Raw genomic sequence first — 20234 nt, forward strand, 5'->3', positions numbered from 1 at the left:
AATTCAGCCATATATTATTATTATTATTATTATTATTATTATTTGAAATAACAGCCATATTATTAAAATAGTGAAAACGGATAAATTCAAAATATGGTTATGATAAATACACTTTCAAAACGTTGATTTTTTTACCATTTTTTTAATGATGTGCACCAGATATTTTTAAATCGCAAAACGGATAGAGAATTGTTGAGAGAAGGAGAGGGGAACAAAATGGAAGAGCCATTGCTATGTAGAAGGAATTTAGAGGAAGAAAAAAGGAAGATAACATGGAGCGGATTCGCAGAGGAGTTAAAGGCGGTGAGCTATATGGCAGTGCCGATGGTGGCGGTAACGGTGTCGCAGTACTCTTTGCAGGTCGTATCGATGATAATGGTCGGCCACCTCGGGGAGCTACCTCTTTCTGCCTGTGCCTTGGCCGTCTCCTTCGCCAACGTCACCGGCTTCAGCTTTATTGTACGTCTTCTCTACCTCTCGAATCCTTTAATTTCCATAGTTTCTCGTGTTTTCACCTGCAAATTCACTCTGAGGAATTAATTCATCGAAATAAATCTAGGTTAATCGCTAAAAAAAATTAAACCCGAAACTTCAAAATCCCTAAATCCTTTAGCTTAATTAAATATACCTCAAAAAGCAGCATAATCAACCGTATTATCACTTTGGATATTCACTGCATAATTAACGATATCTTAACCAAACATAGAATAATTGTCGAATTCAAAGTAGATTTTTTAAGAATAATTACTCAAATATTATCTTTGTACTGAATATTGGATCACTACAAATTAATTCTTTAAGCTGGAAATATAGAAGATGAAGACGATGATTATTATTCAATTGATTTTTTATTATCAAACATTTCTTCTATTATATTTAAAATATTCTTTTTATTAATATATTTAAATTATTATTTTTTATTAATATATTTAAAATATTCAGAACAAGTATCTCGCATGATTTTTATATATGAGTAAAATGAATCTTTATCTGTGGAATTTTTAGATAGACAATTTCAAATATTAAAATTAAGTTTTAATTATTGAAACGTTGTTTTTAATAAATCAATATTTAAGTATTGAATCTTTGTTTTTGATATAAATATTAAAATTAAGTTTTAAAAAGTTGAATCGACATTATTTATTAATTTAATTATTAACAAATTTCAATAAAGGATTTGTTTTATTTATTTATATATTTTATTTTACGCCTTATAGGGAAGGAGACAAACTGATTTTATTCCTCTTTAAAGTATAAACAGAAAGCCGTGCGGAAGACGTTCCACCGTCTACTAACATGAGAATCAACATGGCGACCTCTGATTGAATTTTATCGCATTCTAATTGAGTTTAATATTACAATCTTTTCATTAGAAAATAAAACATTTTTATTAAGAAGCATCATTATGAAACGTTAAAAAGTAAAATTTCCTTTTATTCAAATAAAAAATATGAAATTGACTCAGAAAGTGGAAAAAAATTAATTGACTGAGGTAATTATATAATAGTATATGTTCGTAATTTTTTTAACCAATAATAATGTATATAAATTTTGCAAGTATATTTGTTCAACTCTAAATCTTTTAAAAAATATTTAACCATTGATTATAAATATTTAAATTTTAAAATAAATTTACATTGGGTTGTTTGGTAAACAAATTTTTGAAGAACTTTTAATTTATTCGAGCATAAATAGTTAATTGATAATGAAAGTCTCTATTTTTAATATTTGGTAGAAAACGTTGGATTTGGGAGAACTTATTGCAAAATAAGATGTTAAATGACATATTTGACTTTATTGTTTATATAATTACATCCTTATCATAAAACTTAATCTAATGAAATAGTCTTCATCATAATATATTTTATTATTGAAATTGTGTAATCTAAATTTATTTTCAATAAACTTGTGTAAAATGCATTTTATGCAACGTATAATGATGAATTAATGATATTTTATTTTATTATTCTATTTTCTAGTTGTAGATTCTCAAATATATTTTAGTTAAGAAAATATAGAAAAACATGAAAGTAAAAAAATGTAATTTTGATATTTTATACAAGATTAATAGTATGTATCAATCTCATAAGGTTAATATTTGTAAATATTAAATTTAAATAATATATTCAAATTTTTTTAAAATACTCATTAATTTTTTAAGGATTTTTTTAATTATTTTTCAAAAATATTTTATCCGAAGAATTTCACTCTAATAAAGATTAAAGTATTATAAAACATATATGTACCTAACAACTAAATGTATCATACATGTATTTATCATTTTACCCATATCTACTATCAGTTAAATTTTACAAAACATTTCTATATAAACATTTAATCAAATTAATTTTTCAAACCAACTAATCAAATTAATTGGTCTAAACCAGCTATTAGCTCTAAGTTGTTTGTAAAACAACCCATTAATTTATTCAATTTTTTAACATATCCTTTTCACCGTTATTGGCGGGCCTTTATATTATTACACGTGTAATAAAAGTATAATTAAGGTTATAACTGATAAAAAAAATTAATAGCATATGAAGATACAAATATCACTTATATAATCAAATTAATTGAATTGAGCGACTTAATTTAGTGTAATAAATATTTGAATATATACTTTTTTTTAATAAATGTGTAGTGAATGTAAGATAACATTTGTTTAAAGTTTTTTAATTATTTGACGACGAAGTTTATATTTTAATATATACAATGTTCAAATTCAATACCTCAAGAGATAACAATAAATATTTTAATCATTGAGATAACTAGGTTCATGCGAATATATATAAATTTAAATGTGACAGGAGTTTAATTTTTTTATATTTTAATTATATATTTTATTTACACCATTGAGTATTTATATGATTTTTTATTAAAAATTTTATTTCTAATTTCTGTTTAATTTTTTCAATAACTACTGATTTAACAGTTATAAAAAATAATTTTTTTATTTTATTTTTAACGATTTGATATTTTATCTTCAAAATAAATAAAAATATCATTAATTGAATAATACAATTGCAATTTTCTTAGGGCCAAATCAATAAAAAAATTGTGAACCTAAATGACTAAAATAGTTTTTTCTCCCTATAGATTATAGGCAAACAAAGCAGTAAAATTGAACATAATCTAGTAAAGAGTCTAACTTTTTCGAATAAAAAACAATATAATGACTTGATATCATAAAATTAAAATATGATAACCAAAATTAAACTTTTTAAAATAATATAGGGATCACCGAAGTATTTAAACCATATACATACACAAACATTTTTTAATAGTCTCAAGTGATAATAAGGTATTATCTATTCAAAATATTTTTTAATCATTTTGACAACACGCTCCTTACAAAAATAACTATTCAAACTCAAAACTTCTAAAAATAATAACACTACTTTTTATCACCGAAATTAATGAGTTCTATACAAACAAACATAATTTTAGGAGAAATATAATGGAATTGATAAAATTATCCCTAAAGGATGATTAACAGATTTGAGATTTGTTTTGATAAGTGTAAAAAAGGGGGACTTATAAGGATAAAAAAGAAAATATAAGTATTGTTATTTGTTGAGTTTTTTTATAATATATTTTAAATGATTTAATTTTAAAAATCAAAACATACACATTTAATGAGACATAATGAGTATTAATTTTATAGGTTTTCATACTCGAAAAAAAATTTAAATTCTATATTTGATTTTTTTCCCATTGAGGTTTAATATGCCAAATCTATGTTATATTCAATTACTTGATATGCAATTACGTTGATACTTCATTATTGTGTAACAATGGTATTGGTTCCCGTATATAAAAACTAAGGGAAAATTACATGAATGACCATTTAATTATGGAATAGAATCTATGTTGACCATTGAACTATTAATTTTTTCAATTAGGTCAATTACCTATTTAAATAGTGTCAATTAAGCAACTACAGTTAGAAGCGGCCAAATTGTAACAGAAATGTGACGTGGTAGTTCAGTAAATTTGTATTATTACAAATTTAGTCTTTAGTATTTACAGAGTCAATCTACTTTTTCCTAATTCAAAAAAATCAATAAATTTAGTCCATAATTATGTCTAATTAAAATTAGGTTTAAATTGAAATGTTTTGTAAATATTAAGGGCTACATTTATTGATTTTTAAATTAGGACTAAATTAATTGTTTGTATAAATATAATTGACTAAATATATAATATACAAATTTACTTAATTGTCACGCAAGTATTCTCGTTAAATTTAAGTTAATGGTCAATGACTTAATTGATACCATTTAAATAGTTAAGTGATCTAATTGGCAAATTAATATAATAGTGGTCAAAATATAACTTACCCTATAGTTTAGTGACTATATGTATCTTATCCAAAAATTAATTACACTATCCATATGTTCTAAAGTTCCATTCAATAGGTTGGAATGGCTGGTGCACTGGAGACTCTATGTGGGCAAGCTTATGGAGCTCAACAATATCAAAAGCTCGGATCTTACACCTACTGTTCAATGCTTTCCCTCCTTCCAATTTGTATTCCGATATGCTTTTGTTGGATATTCATGGACAAACTGTTAGAATCACTGGGTCAAAACCCTGAAATCGCAGTGGAAGCTGGCAGATATGCAATCTGGCTCTTACCTGCATTGCTTGCATACCCATTTCTCCAGTCATTGATTCGATATCTTCAGTGTCAAAGCTTGGTTCTTCCCATGTTCTTGAGCTCTTCTGCAGCTGTACTTCTCCATACATGTCTTTGTTGGTTTCTAACGTACAAAACAAGCATGGGAATGGCTGGAGCGGCTTTATCAACCGGTTTAGCTCTCTGGTTTAGTGTAATATTGCTTGTTATTTACATGAGGTACTCTTCAGCATGTGAGAAGTCTCGTGCTTTCGTCTTCAAGGAAGTTCTCTCATGCGTCAAAGAGATCTTTAGCTATGGAGTCCCTTCTGCTGCAATGATTTGGTAAATGTGATAACCTTCTTGGTTTATATGATTTGTAGGGGTGTTCACAATTGGGTTCTAAGTTCTAACTGAATTACTTTTCTTTGGTTCGGTTATTGGTTAATTTTGTAGTCTTGAATGGTGGTCATTCGAGCTGCTGATACTATTATCTGGACTTCTACCGGATTCAATGCTTGAAACTTCGGTTCTTTCAATATGGTTAAGCATCTAAACCTAAAATAATTCAGCGTTTTAGAACTTCAGTTCGGTTTGTAGGGTTTTGTTTTTTTTCTTATATACTAATTATCTCTTTACTTGTGCAACGTTAAAGCTTGACAATTGCCACATTACATTTTTTTGTACCGTATGGGATCAGCGCTGCTGCAAGGTAAAATACGTAACCTTTCATCATATGAAATTCTTATCATATTAATTAGCCGCAAATATATATGATCTAAAATGCATGGAATCTATGATGAGTAAACTTGGCAGCACAAGGGTTTCGAATGAATTAGGAGCCGGAAATCCAGAAGCAGCTCGACTGTCTGTAATTGTTGCAACAATAATTGGATTAATCGAGCCAATCATGGTGGTCACCGTCTTACTTCCTTGGCGCCATGTCTTTGGATACATATTTAGCAATGAAGTGGAAGTCGTCAATTATCTTGCACAAATTATTCCTCTGATTTGCATTTCGGTTTTCATGGACAGCTTACAAGCTGTATTATCTGGTCAGTTCCTTCCCTGCTTCGACACAGAGACCAAGTGCCTGCATTGAAATTAGCACTTGTAACACAATAACACTGCAATTTACAATGATCTAGACTAAGGTTTGTTTATGGGAGTTTTGTGTTGATGATTAGGTGTGGCAAGAGGAACTGGGTGGCAGCATATCGGTGCCTACATAAATCTGGGGGCATATTACCTAGTGGGAATTCCAGTAGCAGCATTGTTGTGTTTTGTTGCAAAGTGGAGAGGGAAGGGGCTTTGTGCCGGGATCGTGTCCGGTACTACTGTTCAGGCGTTGGTGCTTGCTCTCGTCACCGCCTCTACGAATTGGCAGAAACAGGTAAATTTTCATCTGTTATTACAATTTAAATCCTAAACAATAGATAATTGACAAAGTTTATGGAAAATGGCAGGCAAACAATGCGAGGGAAAGAATGCAGGAGAAGCCAGTCGCAGCAAATAATGGAGCAGCTTGAAGGAGCTTAAGAACAAGGCAAACTGCCGCTCTAAATTAGAGTTCGTCTTTGGTTTGTAGTGTTTGAACTTTTTTAAATATACAATCTTGCTTTTGTATGGTTTGCATAATTTTGATGTATAATATCAGTGACATAATTATTGTCTGCAAATGTCATGAAAAGGCTCACCCACAATTGCATTTCTTATTACGATTTACACGTATCATATTCAACTTTTAGTTAAAAAAGAAACAATTTTTGGGAAAAACACATCACTCCAACTGTTTTGCAATCAAATGCTTGTAAAAGAAAACACAAAACATTCACAAGCAGCTTACTCATATTTGTCAACTTTCTTTCCGTCAAAGAATTTGGTTAAATTTGGCATCAGACTTTCTTTTCTTCTTGATGATGAATGAATTTGATCAACTCTCCAGTATTGCAGGTTAGGCGGATTTACGGGGCTTTGCTCTTCGTGATGGGGTTGAATTGCCAGCTCTCAACCTGGTGTTGGGGTAGAAAAAGGGACAGCCATTTTTGCTCTTCGTGATGGGGTTGAATTGCCATTGCTTTTCGTGGATTTAACTCTAACAAAGGGTAATTGCGCACGTTTGGTGAATCCACATTTTTCTTTGCTGAAAGTGATAAATCATTCTCCTCCTCTACTCTCAATTCTCTAAACTCCCTATGGGCCATTTCGGTTTTCATCAATATCTCCCTCTCACTGGCCTTGAAAGCTTCGATCCATGCCTGAGCTGCGGCAACCTTTTTATCCGCAATCTCTTCAGCTCCAACTGCATGTCCAGTTAAATACTCATAATCAAACCTTGAGACAGTGATTGTGGAACTATGGTTAGATGCTGAAGCTCTAGATTGCATTGTAGTCTCTATGAGAGGTCTTAACTTTTCTAGAGCTAAAGGTTCCGACTTCCGATGACTTAACCGCCTCAAGTTCTTGCACAGCTGCTTGCAATCTTTCCTCGGTTACATCTATTTCGGACTCAGTTTTCTGGATTTCTGCCTCTATTGTTGCAATGTCCTCAGTGATAAGCATTTTCTCTTTCTTTGACGCCTCCAGTTCTGCCCTTGACTGTTCAAGGGCGTGGGAAAAGTTCATCTCGATCGATTTAGCCTTTTCTTCAGCTGCAGTCACTGCTTCCAACTTGGATTTGGCTCTCACCAGAATCGAATTGAGGTTTTTAACTAGAGATTCATTCTTTTTTTTTTAATAAAAAAGAGTTAGGATATCGATTACGTGTGAGAAAAGATAAGCATCCTTCAACGTTCAAAGTTGGTATCTCATCGATTACAAATTGTCTCTAATAGTATAAATCTAAGAATTCGAATTTAAATTTAAGTTACGATCTTATTATTCTAAATTCAACCATACAATTTTTATTTAATGGGAAATTCTAAGAAGAAACAGAAAATATTCTAATATTTCAAATCGAAGAGAAAATAATCTCTAAAATACTTTAAGACGAATATTTCTTTTTCCAACTTAAATAAAAAAATATTATAATTTCTCCCAAAGATTCGATTAAAATAATTTGATTCGACCAAAGAAAAAGTTAAGCCAAATAATCCAAAATATATTAATCATGCTAGATGATGAAAGTTTAAACTAGAATAGTAAAAATATAAACACAATAAAAAAAACCCAAAAATAAGTATTACACGAATAAAAGTGCTTAAATAAAATCATAAATAACATAAGGATCAAAATGCATGATAGCAAAATAAGACATTAAATGTGATAAAAAATGAAATATGCATATATATATATATATATATATATATTTATGGGACTAAAATAAGATAAACCGAAACTAGAGTGTAATAATTAAATGACTGAAATTAAATTAATGAAAAATAAGAGACCAAAATGTAATAATAAAAAAATAGTAGTCAAATCAGAAATAAAAAATAATGACTAAAATGCATAAAATAAAATAACAGTAGCCAAATTATAACAAATAAAATAGCAAAAATAATGAACAAATCGAAAGTTAATGAAATAAATATGTATATTCGAAACAAATAACAAAGTAACTGAACAGAGTGCAAAAGAATATAAAATACGGGGAGTTTAAAGATAATTTTACCCTGATAGTGACCAAAGCGTAAAATACGTTGAAAATGAGAGGACCTGGACTGCAATTAACCTCCTAAAATAGATGAACAAAACAGAAAACTCCTAGAAATAAAGGACCTGATACGTTATTAACCCATTTTTCATACAACCAAATATTTCCACCCTATTTACGTAAACTGCAGAGAAACTTGCAAGCTTCATAAACTCTTCTTCAGCCACTACTCATCGGCCCTCACACACCGGCCACCTGGCCGGTGACCACCCTAAACCATCGATAACCTCGACCATGAACGGAGGAGAACCGACCAACTCCTAAAAGGCCGAGACTTCCCGTTCTTCTTATCGCACTCTCTCGTTCTTTCTTTCCCCTTATGTCGAAATGACTTAAAACCGACCCTTAACGATGGCCACAACACCTTAGTGACCACCCCATGCTCCACCCGGCGACCGAGCTCGCCGAGGGATGCTAAAACGAAGGTCGAAGTGACCTTCTCCTCTCTCTCTCTTTGCTTTTAACCAAGACCCTAACAAAGACCCCCTACGCTCACCTCCTGCCATCAACAGCCGGCACTCTTAGGCCACGAGCTGAATTCTTTCACACGCCGGTCACCGGTCAACGGTGGCCAACACTATGTCTCATGAACCCCCCAAAATTGAAGCTAAAATATCAGGAAGGAAAAAATAAGGATGCAAAAAAAGGAGAGCAAGAAAGTCAAAAGTATCTCTTTTCATTCCATACTTTCAGGGAAAAGGGGTGTTCGATTTTACGAGGGTGGTTGGGTATTAATAACCCCAACTGCTACATTTTAATATTCTTTTTTACATAATAAAATAAAAAAGAAAAAAAATGGTGTTTACACATACTCGAGAATAGGCTATCGTATCTGACTTCTCATATAATATAAGTGTGTTTCTATTGGTGTTACAGTACTGTGTTGAACAATATGTGAATTGTTTTAAAATTTTGATTATATTAAACATTCATACTGCATTATATGTGATTTACCGTATATTTTCGACATGATCTCTAGTTTTCGTATTTCTGCATCTGGTTCTGGAATATGACATGTCTTAATGTTTTAATAAATTAAAATATTGTTTTCACTCAAATACATACACATTTACTATCATTGGGGTATGATTGGAGGAAGTATCTCGGGTCTAGTTTATGACTTGTGAAACTTGACTGCAGGCTCCTCTACTTTGTGCACAGGGTAAGTCTTTATCACGAGCCCTATCAATATAAGGTCTTTATCAGGTGTATAGATGAGTGTATGGTTTAAGGGAACCTACACATTCTAGTGATTGGATAAGATAGTATTCATGTTTTCAAAACCTATTTTATAAATCAACTTTTACTAAAGTATTTCATTTGTATATTTTTATACACAACAATGAGCACGCTGGACTTTTTAGCTCATTCTTTATTTTTTAACCTTTCAGATAGTACCAGAAAGTAGGCTAGATTTGGCATCATGAGGAACGATCTCTCTTCACTTTTACACCACTGTATATTTCTATATGTCCTTTTTGTTATACTTTGGTGACACGTGTTTTTACTATTGTCTTTACGTATATGTATTAGCGACATTTTGTTTCTGAGCATGTTTTATACTTTTTCTAGTGATAGTATATGTATATGTTTACCGTATGAACCTTACTGATGGTTATTTCAGGCCCAACCTAAGAGTTACGACCGGATCTAGGGGTTATACCTTAAGCGATAACAATAATTCTTTTACTATCGAGTTCGTTTGATTCGTGCAAACTCCATATTAACCCACGCTTATCCTTTGAAATATATTTTAGTACCCATTCAAATTTTAACGTTATGTTTTGAAAAAAAATAGAAGTTTAGGTATTGAAACGGACCAAAACTGATAGTTTCGGTCTAAACGAGTTAAGTTTTTAACAGGGGTACTAAAATGAAACAAAAACTAAACATTAAATATAGTTTTAAAAAATTAAAGTTTAGGAACTAAAACATACTAGAACTAATAGTTTAGGCACTAAATACATAATTTACCCATATATTTATGATGGTTTAGCTCGTTGATCGAAAATGTCAAAGACAATATCTAATGGACGATTTTAATGGACGATTAGATTTGTTAAAAAGGACGAAATGATTTTTAAAAGTAAAAATTTATATTTATTAAACTATTTCTGAATTTTGATTATATTAATAGAATATATAAAATTTAAAGTTATTATCATATCACGTTGTGTTATTATATAATTTTTTACTAAAATTTAGCAATTGATAATTAGAATAGAAAAAAAAAATACAACATTAGTGAGCAGATTATAAAAAGATCAGGTGACTACATAGGTAATTCAGCCAATTATTATTATTATTATTATTATTTGAAATAATAGCCATATTATTAAAATACTGAAAACGAATAAATTCAAAATATGTTTATGATAAATACACTTTCAAAACATTGATTTTTTGACCATATTTTTTTTGAAGTGCAGCAGACGGTTTTAAATCGCAAAACCCCACGCATTATTATCAACATCAATATAATAAACTGAGCCAACAACTCTCAAGGCTCAATAAATGGAGCTTAGATGGGATCACAGAGAGTATTGCTGAGAGAAGGAGAGGGGAACAAAATGGAAGAGCCATTGCTATGTAGAAGGAATTTAGAGGAAGAAAAAAGGAAGATAACATGGAGCGGATTCGCAGAGGAGTTAAAGGCGGTGAGCTATATGGCAGTGCCGATGGTGGCGGTATCGGTGTCGCAGTACTCTTTGCAGGTCGTATCGATCATAATGGTCGGCCACCTCGGGGAGCTACCTCTTTCTGCTTGTGCCTTGGCCGTCTCCTTCGCCAACGTTACCGGCTTCAGCTTCATTGTACGTCTTCTCTCCCTCTCGAATCCTTTAATTTCCTTAGTTTCTCGTGTTTTCACCTGCAAATTCACCCTGAAGAATTAATTCATCGAAATAAATCTAGGTTAATCGCTAAAAATTTAAACCCGAAACTTCAAAATCCCTAAATCCTCTAGCTTAATTAAATATACCTCAAAAGCAGCATAATCAACCGAATTATCACTTTGGATATTCACTGCTTAATTAAAGATATCTTAACCAAACTTAGAATAATTGTCGAATTCAAAGTAGATTTTTTTAAGAATAATTACTCAAATATTATCTTTGTACTGAATATTGGATCACTACAAATTAATTCTTTAAGCTGGAAATATAGAAGATGAAGACGATGATTATTATTCAATTGATTTTTTATTATCAAACATTTCTTATATTATATTTAAATATTATTTTTATTAATATATTTAAAATATTCAGAACGAGTATCTCACATGATTTTTATATACGAGTAAAATGAATATTTATCTGTGGAATTTTTAGATTTTTTTATAGCATGACGTTGAAACTTTATTTTTAATAAATCAATATTTAATTATTGAATATTTGCTTTTGATAGACAATTTCAAATGGCGAAATCAACGAAATAATGCCGTCGAAGTTTTTATTTCACGAGATAATGCAGTGTTCAGATTAATTACTCGAATGAGGTAAATTCTACAGTGAAGGCCGTAGGTCGCCATGCACTCCGAGCGACCTACGACGTGGCAGCATCCAGACAACCAGCATAGGTCGCCATGCATGCCCGACGTCCTTATAGGTTACCATGCACGCCCGGCGTCCTTATAGGTCGCCATGCACGCCCGGCGTCCTATAAGGTCGCCATGCACGCCCGACGTCCTATAAGGTCGCCATGCACGTGCATAAACCGATCCTTGGTCGCCCCGAGTGCCCCATGCATGAACCGATCCTTGGTCGCCCCTAGTGCATGGCGACCTCCTTGGTCGCCCCTAGTGCATGGCGACCTCCTTGGTCGTTGGGCGTGCATGGCGACCTCTTTGGTCGTTAGGCGTGCATGGCGACCTCTTTGGTCACTGTACAATTAACCCTATCTCAACAAATAATATGTTCAAAGCATTATCTCGTGAAAAAAAAAATCGAGAACATTATCTCGTGGAATCAGCCAATTTCAAATATTAAAATTAAGTTTTAAAAAGTTGAATCGACATTATTTATTAATTTAATTATTAACAAATTTCAATAAAAGATTTGTTTTATTTACGGCGTATAGGGAAGGAGAAACTGATTTTATTCTTCTTTAAAGTATAAACAGAAAGCCATGCGGAAGATGTAAACATGAGAATCAACATGGCGACCTCTGATTGAATTTTATCGCATTCTAATTGAGTTTAATATTTTATATAAAATATATTTATAAAAAAATTATTATAATATTATCATTAGAAAATGAAACATTTTTATTAAGAAGTATCATTATGAAACGTTAAAAAGTAAATTTTCCTTTTATTCAAATAAAAAATATGAAATTGACTCAGAAAGTGAAAAAATTAATTGACTGAGATAATTATATAATAGTATATGTTTGTGATTTTTTTAACCAATAATAATGTATATAAATAGTATATTTGTTCAACTCTAAATCTTTTAAAAAATATTTTATTTAATCATCGATTATAAAGATTTAAATTTTAAAATAATTTACATTGGGGTGTTTGGTAAACAACTTTTTGAAGAGATTTTAGCTTATATGATTACAAATAACTTATTGATAGTTAAACCCTTTATTTTTAATGTTTGGTAAACATTTTTTTTGAAAGAGCTGATTGTGCAAAATAAGTTGAAAATGAAAACCCTGAAAAATCTAATGGTTTGAGAAAGCTTATTGCAAAAATAAGATGTTAAATGACATATTTAATTTTATTATTTCTATAATTACATCCTTATCATAAAACTTAATCTAATGAATATTTTATTATTGAAATTGTGTAATCTAAATTTATTTTCAATGAACTTGTGTAAAATGCATTTTATGCAACGTCTCATAATGAATTAGTGATATTTTATTTTATTATTCTATTTTCTAGTTATAGATTCTCAAATATATTTTAGTTAAGAAAATATAACAAAACATGAAAATAAAAAAAATGCAATTTTGATATTTTATACAAAATTAATAGTATGTATCAATCTCACAAGGATAATATTCGTAAATATTAAATTTAAAAAATATATTCAAAATTTTTAAAAATACTCTATAATTTTCTTAAGAAATTTTTAATTCTTTGTTAAAAGTATTTTATTCAAATAAGTTCACCCCAATAAAGACTAAAGTATTATAAAACATATATGTACTTAACAATTAAATATATCATACATATATTTTTCATTTCACCCATATCAACTATCAGCTAAATTTTATCAAACATCTTTATATAAACAGTTAGTTAAATTAATTTTTCAAATCAGTTAATCAAATTATTGGTCAAACTAACTACAGAAATCAGCTACCAGCTATTAGCTCTAAGTTGTTTGTAAAACAACCCATTAATTTATTCAATTTTTTAACATATCCTTTTCACCGTTATTGGAGGGCCTTTATATTATTGGTAGACCCACAAACTTCAACACGTGTAATAAAAGTATAGTTAAGGTTATAGTTGATAAAAAAAATTAATAGCATATGAAGATACAAATATCACTTATATAATCAAATTAATTGAATTGAGAGACTTAATTTAGTGTAATAAATATATGAATATATATAATTTTTTTTATAAATGTGTAGTGAATGTAAGATAACATTTGTTTAAAGTTTTTTAATTATTTGACGATGAAGTTTATATTTTTACATATACGATGTTCAAATTCAAGATCTTAAGAGATAACAATAAATATTTTAATCATCGAGATAACTAAGTTAATGTGAATTTAAATATGTCAGGAGTCTAATTTTTTTACTTTTAATTTATATATTTTATTTACACCATTGAATATTTATATGATTTTTTATTAAAAATTTTATTTCTAATTTCTGTTTAATTTTATCAATAAGTTCTGATTTGACAGTTATAAAAAATATTTTTTTTTATTTTTAATTGATTTGAACTTTTATCTTCAAATTAAATAAAAATATCATTAATTGAATAATACAATTTCATTCATCTACAATTGTAATTTTCTTAGGGCCAAATTAATAAAAAAAATTGTGAACCTAAATGACTAAAATAGTTTTTTTTTTTTATATATTTTCTATAGATTTTAGGTAAACAAAACAGTAAAATTGAACATAATCTAGTAAAGAGTCTAATTTTTTCGAATAAAAAACAATATAATGACTTAATATCATAAAATTAAAATATGATAACTAAAATTAAAATTTTAAAATAATATAGATATCACTGAAATATTTAAACCATAAACATGCACAAACATTTTTTTTAATATAATGTAATATCTATTCAAAAAAAATTAATTATTTTGACAACACACTTCTTACATAATAACTATTCAAACTTAAAACTTCTAAAAAGAATGACACTAATTTTTATCATTAAAATTAATGAGTGAAATGTGGTAATATATACCATCATCCTATAATTTGTATTTTATATTGACTATACATACATACACATATATATATATAAAGGAATTGATAAAATTATCCTTAAAAGATGATTAAGAGATTTGACATATTTGTTTTGATAAGTATAAAACAGGAGAACTTATAAGGATAAAAAAGAAAATATAAGTATTATTGTTTGTTGAGTTTTTTTGAGACAATTTTAAATATCAAAAGATACACATTTAATGAGACATAATGAGTGTTAATTTTATAGGTTTTCACACTCGAAAACAAAATTAAATTCTATATTTGATTTTTTCCATTGAGGTTTAATATGCCAAATCTATGTTTTTTTTTAAAATAAAAATATGCCAAATCTATGTTATCAATTACTATGACATGTAATTACGTTGATACTTCATTATTGTGTAACAATGGTATTGGTTACAAAAACTAAGGGAAAATTACATGAATGATCATTTAACTATGGAATAGAATCTATGTTGACCATTGACCTATTAATTTGTTTAGGTCAATTGCCTATTTAAATAGTGTCAATTAAGCAACTACAGTTAGAAGCAGTCAATTTCTGATTCTGTTTTAAAGCAAAGGTGGGCCGAAGTTTTTGTTGAAGCGCAGGAGGCGGTGTCGTTAAATAAGCAATTAGGAATTATGTTTGGAAGTCTTGTTAATGAGGTTCTATAGGAGCTGTGTCGTTAGAAGGGTGTTGGGGGTTTTTCGATTATCATAGGGGTTGCTTAATGGTTTTGGTTGCTGTTCTTTAGGTTTTTGTTATTGATGTCTTGGAGTTAGGCATCTTTTGTTTTTGCTCAATTCAGTGCTTGATGGTTGGGTGGGTAGTTGTTGATGGTGGCCGATTTTAGTTAGGGTGGTGTTTCTTTGTCCTTGGTTGATGTGGCCTGAGTGTGGTATTATTGTGTGGTTTATTGAAGTCATCTAGTGGTATGGTTGTTTGACTGGTGTATTTATGGTCGGTTTTTCACTCCGTTTCTAAGTGTTTGGAGGCTATCGTACAGTATTCAGTTGGGTTCCCTTTGATTTTACAGTGGTAATGGTTCTTATGTTTGTTCTTCTTCGTTCGCTCAGGAGTTTGTTGGAATCAGTCTGGAGTTTTGGTGGTTGTTTTGTGGTCAGTGAAGTTGTCCTGTTATCCGCATTTTCAGATTGAAATTCGAGGGTTCCTTCTTTTTTGATGCTTTTGTCGAGCTCCGTTTTGGATTCTTTTGCGCATGGGTTAGGTGATTAGTAGTTTTGCTGCTCTTCCTCTTCTGATCTCTTTGCTCGGAAAATTTGTATGATTGTCGGGTTGTTTGCCTCTTGTTTGTTGTATTTGTGTGTTCAGGCTTTATGTCTGTTTCCACCTCATGGTATACTCTTTTTCCCCCAATAGGTTTAGGGAGGTTTTTTAATGAGGGTCATGGGGTGGTGTACCTTGTATCCCCTTCAATACAAAGTACTCATCTTTCAAAAAAAAATTGTAACAGAAATGTGACGTGGTAGTTCAGTAAATTTGTATTATTACACATTTAGTCTTTAGTATTTACACAGTCAATCTATTTTTTCCTAATTCAAAAAAATCAATAAATTTAGTCCATTATTTTGTCTAATTAAAATTAGGATTAAATTGAAATGTTCTGTAAAGATTAAGGGCTACATTTATTGATTTTTAAATTAGCACTAAATTATAAATATAATTGACTAAATATATAATATACAAATTTACTTAATTGTCACGCAAGTATTCTCGTTAAATTTAAGTTAATGGCCAATGACTTAATTGATACCAATTAAATAGTTAAGTGATCTAATTTGCAAATTAATATAATAGTGGTCAAAATATAACTTACCCTATAGTTTACTGACTATATGTATTTTATCCAAAAATTAATTACACTATCCATATGTTCTTATGTTCCATTCAATAGGTTGGAATGGCTGGTGCACTGGAGACTCTATGTGGGCAAGCTTATGGAGCTCAACAATATCAAAAGCTCGGATCTTACACCTACTGTTCAATACTTTCCCTCCTTCCAATTTGTATTCCGATATGCTTTTGTTGGATATTCATGGACAAACTGTTAGTATCACTGGGTCAAAACCCTGAAATCGCAGTGGAAGCTGGCAGATATGCAATCTGGCTCTTACCTGCATTGCTTGCATACCCATTTCTCCAGTCATTGATTCGATATCTGCTGTGTCAAAGCTTGGTTCTTCCCATGTTCTTGAGCTCTTTTGCAGCTGTACTTCTCCATACATGTCTTTGTCGGTTTCTAACGTACAAAACAAGCATGGGAATAGCTGGAGCGGCTTTATCAACCGGTTTAGCTCTCTGGTTTAATGTAATATTGCTTGTTATTTACATGAGGTACTCTTCAGCATGTGAGAAGTCTCGTGCTTTCGTATTCAAGGAAGTTCTCTCATGCGTCAAAGAGATCTTTAGCTATGGAGTCCCTTCTGCTGCAATGATTTGGTAAATGTAATAACCTTCTTGGTTTATATGATTTGTAGGGGTGTTCATAATTGGGTTCTAAGTTCTAACTGAATTAATTTTCTTTGGTTCGGTTATTGGTTAATTTTGTAGTCTTGAATGGTGGTCATTCGAGCTGCTGATACTATTATCTGGACTTCTACCGGATTCAATGCTTGAAACTTCGGTTCTTTCAATATGGTAAGCATCTAAACCTGAAATAATTCAGTGTTTTAGAACTTCGGTTTGTAGGGTTTTGTTTTTCTTATATACTAATTACCTCTTGACTTGTGCAACGTTAAAGCTTGACAATCGCCTCATTACATTTCTTTGTACCGTATGGGATCAGCGCTGCTGCAAGGTAAAATTTCGTAACCTTTCATCATATGAAACTCTATCATATTAATTAGCCACAAATATATATGATCTAAAATGCATCTATGATGAGTAAACTTGGCAGCACAAGGGTTTCGAATGAATTAGGAGCCGGAAATCCAAAAGCAGCTCGACTGTCTGTAATTGTTGCAACAATAATTGGATTAATCGAGCCAATCATGGTGGTCACCGTCTTACTTCCTTGGCGCCATGTCTTCGGATACATATTTAGCAATGAAGTGGAAGTAGTCAATTATCTTGCACAAATTATTCCTCTGATTTGCATTTCGGTTTTCATGGACAGCTTACAAGCTGTATTTTCTGGTCAGTTCCCTTCCCTGCTTCGACACAGAGACCAAGTGCCTGCATTGAAATTAGCACTTGTAACACAATAACACTGCAATTTACAATGATCTAGACTATGGTTTGTTTATGGGAGTTTTGTGTTGATGATTAGGTGTGGCAAGAGGAACTGGGCGGCAGCATATCGGTGCCTACATAAATCTGGGGGCATATTACCTAGTGGGAATTCCAGTAGCAGCTTTGTTATGTTTTGTTGCAAAGTGGAGAGGGAAGGGGCTTTGGGCCGGGATCGTTTCCGGTACTACTGTTCAGGCGTTGGTGCTTGCTCTCGTCACTGCCTCTACGAATTGGCAGAAACAGGTAAATTTTCATCTGTTATTACAATTTAAATCCTAAACAATAGATGATTGACAAAGTTCATGGAAAATGGCAGGCAAACAATGCGAGGGAAAGAATGCAGGAGAAGCCAGTTGCAGCAAATAATGGGGCAGCTTGAAGGAGCTTAAGAACAAGGCAAACTGCCGCTCTAAATTATACTTCGTCTTTGGTTTGTAGTGTTTGAATTTTTTTAAATATACATTCTTGCTTTTGCATGGTTTGCATCATTTTGATGCATACTATTAGTGACATAATTATTGTCCGCAAATGTCATGAAAAGGCTCACCCACAATTGCATTTCTTATTAAGATTTACACACTCGTATCATATTCAACTTTTAGTTAAAAAGAAACAAGTAATTTTTTGGGAAAAACATCACTCCAACTGTTTTGCAATCAAATGCTTGTAAAAGAAAACACAAAACATTCACCAGCAGCTTACTCATCTTTGTCAACTTTCTTACTGTCGTAACCGGTTTTCGTCCGGGCACGAAATATTTATTTTGGCGAGAAAATCGATATGAATAAATGGTTTTGAAAATAATTTGGGGAGTCGCCATCGGCCTTTTGGGTCAGGTAGGTCGAATACCTAAAAATTATTTTTTTAAAAGAGTTTTAAGAAAACATCAATTAAAAAATTGAACTGATCTGCGTTTATAACCAAAAATTCATTCTTTTTAATAATAAAAAGGGATTCGTGGTCGGTTACGTTTAGGGAAGGATTAGCACCCCTACAACGCCCAAAATTGGTACTTTTTAATTATAAATTGTCTCTTATTATTAAAATTTAAAAATTTAAAATTATATAAAAAATATTTATTTATTTAAAAATATCAGAAAAGAACTTCTAGGTGTCTTAAGACAGCTCTTTTCTTTGATATTGATAAATATTAATTTAAATAATATTGTTTAATTTTTAATTTTAAAATATCAGAATAGGACATCCAGTTGTTTTAAGACTGTCCTTTTCTTTGATATTGAAAACTAAATATTAAAATAATTTATTTAAAATAAATATTTATTTATTATATACTTTTAACAATATTTAAATATATAAACAAATAAAAATTAAAAAAATACGATTCTAACTATATATTTAAAAGCAATAAAAATACTTAAAATAAATAACTAAAATATAGTAAAATTAAAATCGAAAAACCTAATTCATAATTAATCAGAATTATAGGGATTAAACATGCTATTCTCTTATTTAATAAATTAGTGACTAAAATAAAATAATCTAAAATTCGGATATTAGAATAAAATAAATTAAAAATATAAACTAAGGATTAAAATATTATTTATTAAAATTAAAGGATTAAATCTGTTATTTATCCTAAATATATTATTTTAATATAAAGGACTAAAATAAAAGAAATTAAAATTAAAGATCTGAATTAAAAGTATTATAAAATTGATTTAGTGACTAGAATGTAAAAATTACAAATTGGAATGGCTTCGGATGGGGTTTACCCTTTGTGAAATTACAGAAATACCCTCCCCAAAACGACGTCGTCCGGGAGAGGGTATTTATAACCTAAACCGGCTGGCCCTACGGGCCAGCTTCTCATTTCCTTTTCTCTGTTCTCTCTCTAACAGAGAGAGAACAAATTTCTCTTTGCCCTCTCTCTAGCTTCCCTCATCGGAGGGAAGCCGGTCACCGGACGGCAACCGTGTGCCGCCGTGACTGTCACCGCCGGCCACCGCATCCGGTGGCCGGAAAAATTTATTTTTACACTAATAGATAGATCGGACCGTCCTAAGGACGGTTCCGGTGTTATTTTCTCCTAAAAAGCTCCCAATCGGAGCGAATCTACAAAAGTACCTTCGGTGTTTCGAAGGTTCCGGTGAGATCCGGTGGTCGGGGCTTCCTCGGTAAGTTTCTCTTCTTCCTTTTTCCTTCTTTTTTGTTTCTTTGCTGCTGAGATCGTTGGTAGTATCTTGTATATATATTTTTTTTCTCGGTTTTGTCTCTCTGGGATCTGTTTTCTGTCTTCTTCCTCCTCTTTTTTTTTTTTTTTCAGGTTCGGGTGGTGGCTTTTATAGCCA

General features: G+C 30.7%; 2 protein-coding genes across 2 annotated transcripts; both read left to right on the forward strand.

Moving 5' to 3' along the window:
- Positions 1-201: 201 nt before the first annotated feature.
- LOC120130907 (protein DETOXIFICATION 3-like) lies at positions 202-6257 on the forward strand. Its single transcript, XM_039148056.1, has 7 exons — positions 202-459; positions 4419-4963; positions 5075-5161; positions 5274-5330; positions 5435-5673; positions 5806-6011; positions 6085-6257. The coding sequence occupies exons 1-7, from the start codon at positions 217-219 to the stop codon at positions 6145-6147; spliced, it is 1440 nt and encodes a 479-aa protein (XP_039003987.1). The 5' UTR covers positions 202-216; the 3' UTR covers positions 6148-6257.
- A 4517-nt stretch (positions 6258-10774) lies between these two features.
- On the forward strand, positions 10775-18376 carry LOC120130906 (protein DETOXIFICATION 3-like). Its single transcript, XM_039148055.1, has 7 exons — positions 10775-11086; positions 16589-17133; positions 17245-17331; positions 17435-17491; positions 17591-17829; positions 17963-18168; positions 18242-18376. The coding sequence occupies exons 1-7, from the start codon at positions 10799-10801 to the stop codon at positions 18302-18304; spliced, it is 1485 nt and encodes a 494-aa protein (XP_039003986.1). The 5' UTR covers positions 10775-10798; the 3' UTR covers positions 18305-18376.
- The last annotated feature ends 1858 nt before the right edge of the window (positions 18377-20234 follow it).

Source organism: Hibiscus syriacus, unplaced genomic scaffold, assembly GCF_006381635.1.
Source record: "Hibiscus syriacus cultivar Baekdansim isolate YM2019G1 unplaced genomic scaffold, ASM638163v2 tig00110548_pilon, whole genome shotgun sequence".
NCBI lineage: Eukaryota > Viridiplantae > Streptophyta > Magnoliopsida > Malvales > Malvaceae > Hibiscus > Hibiscus syriacus.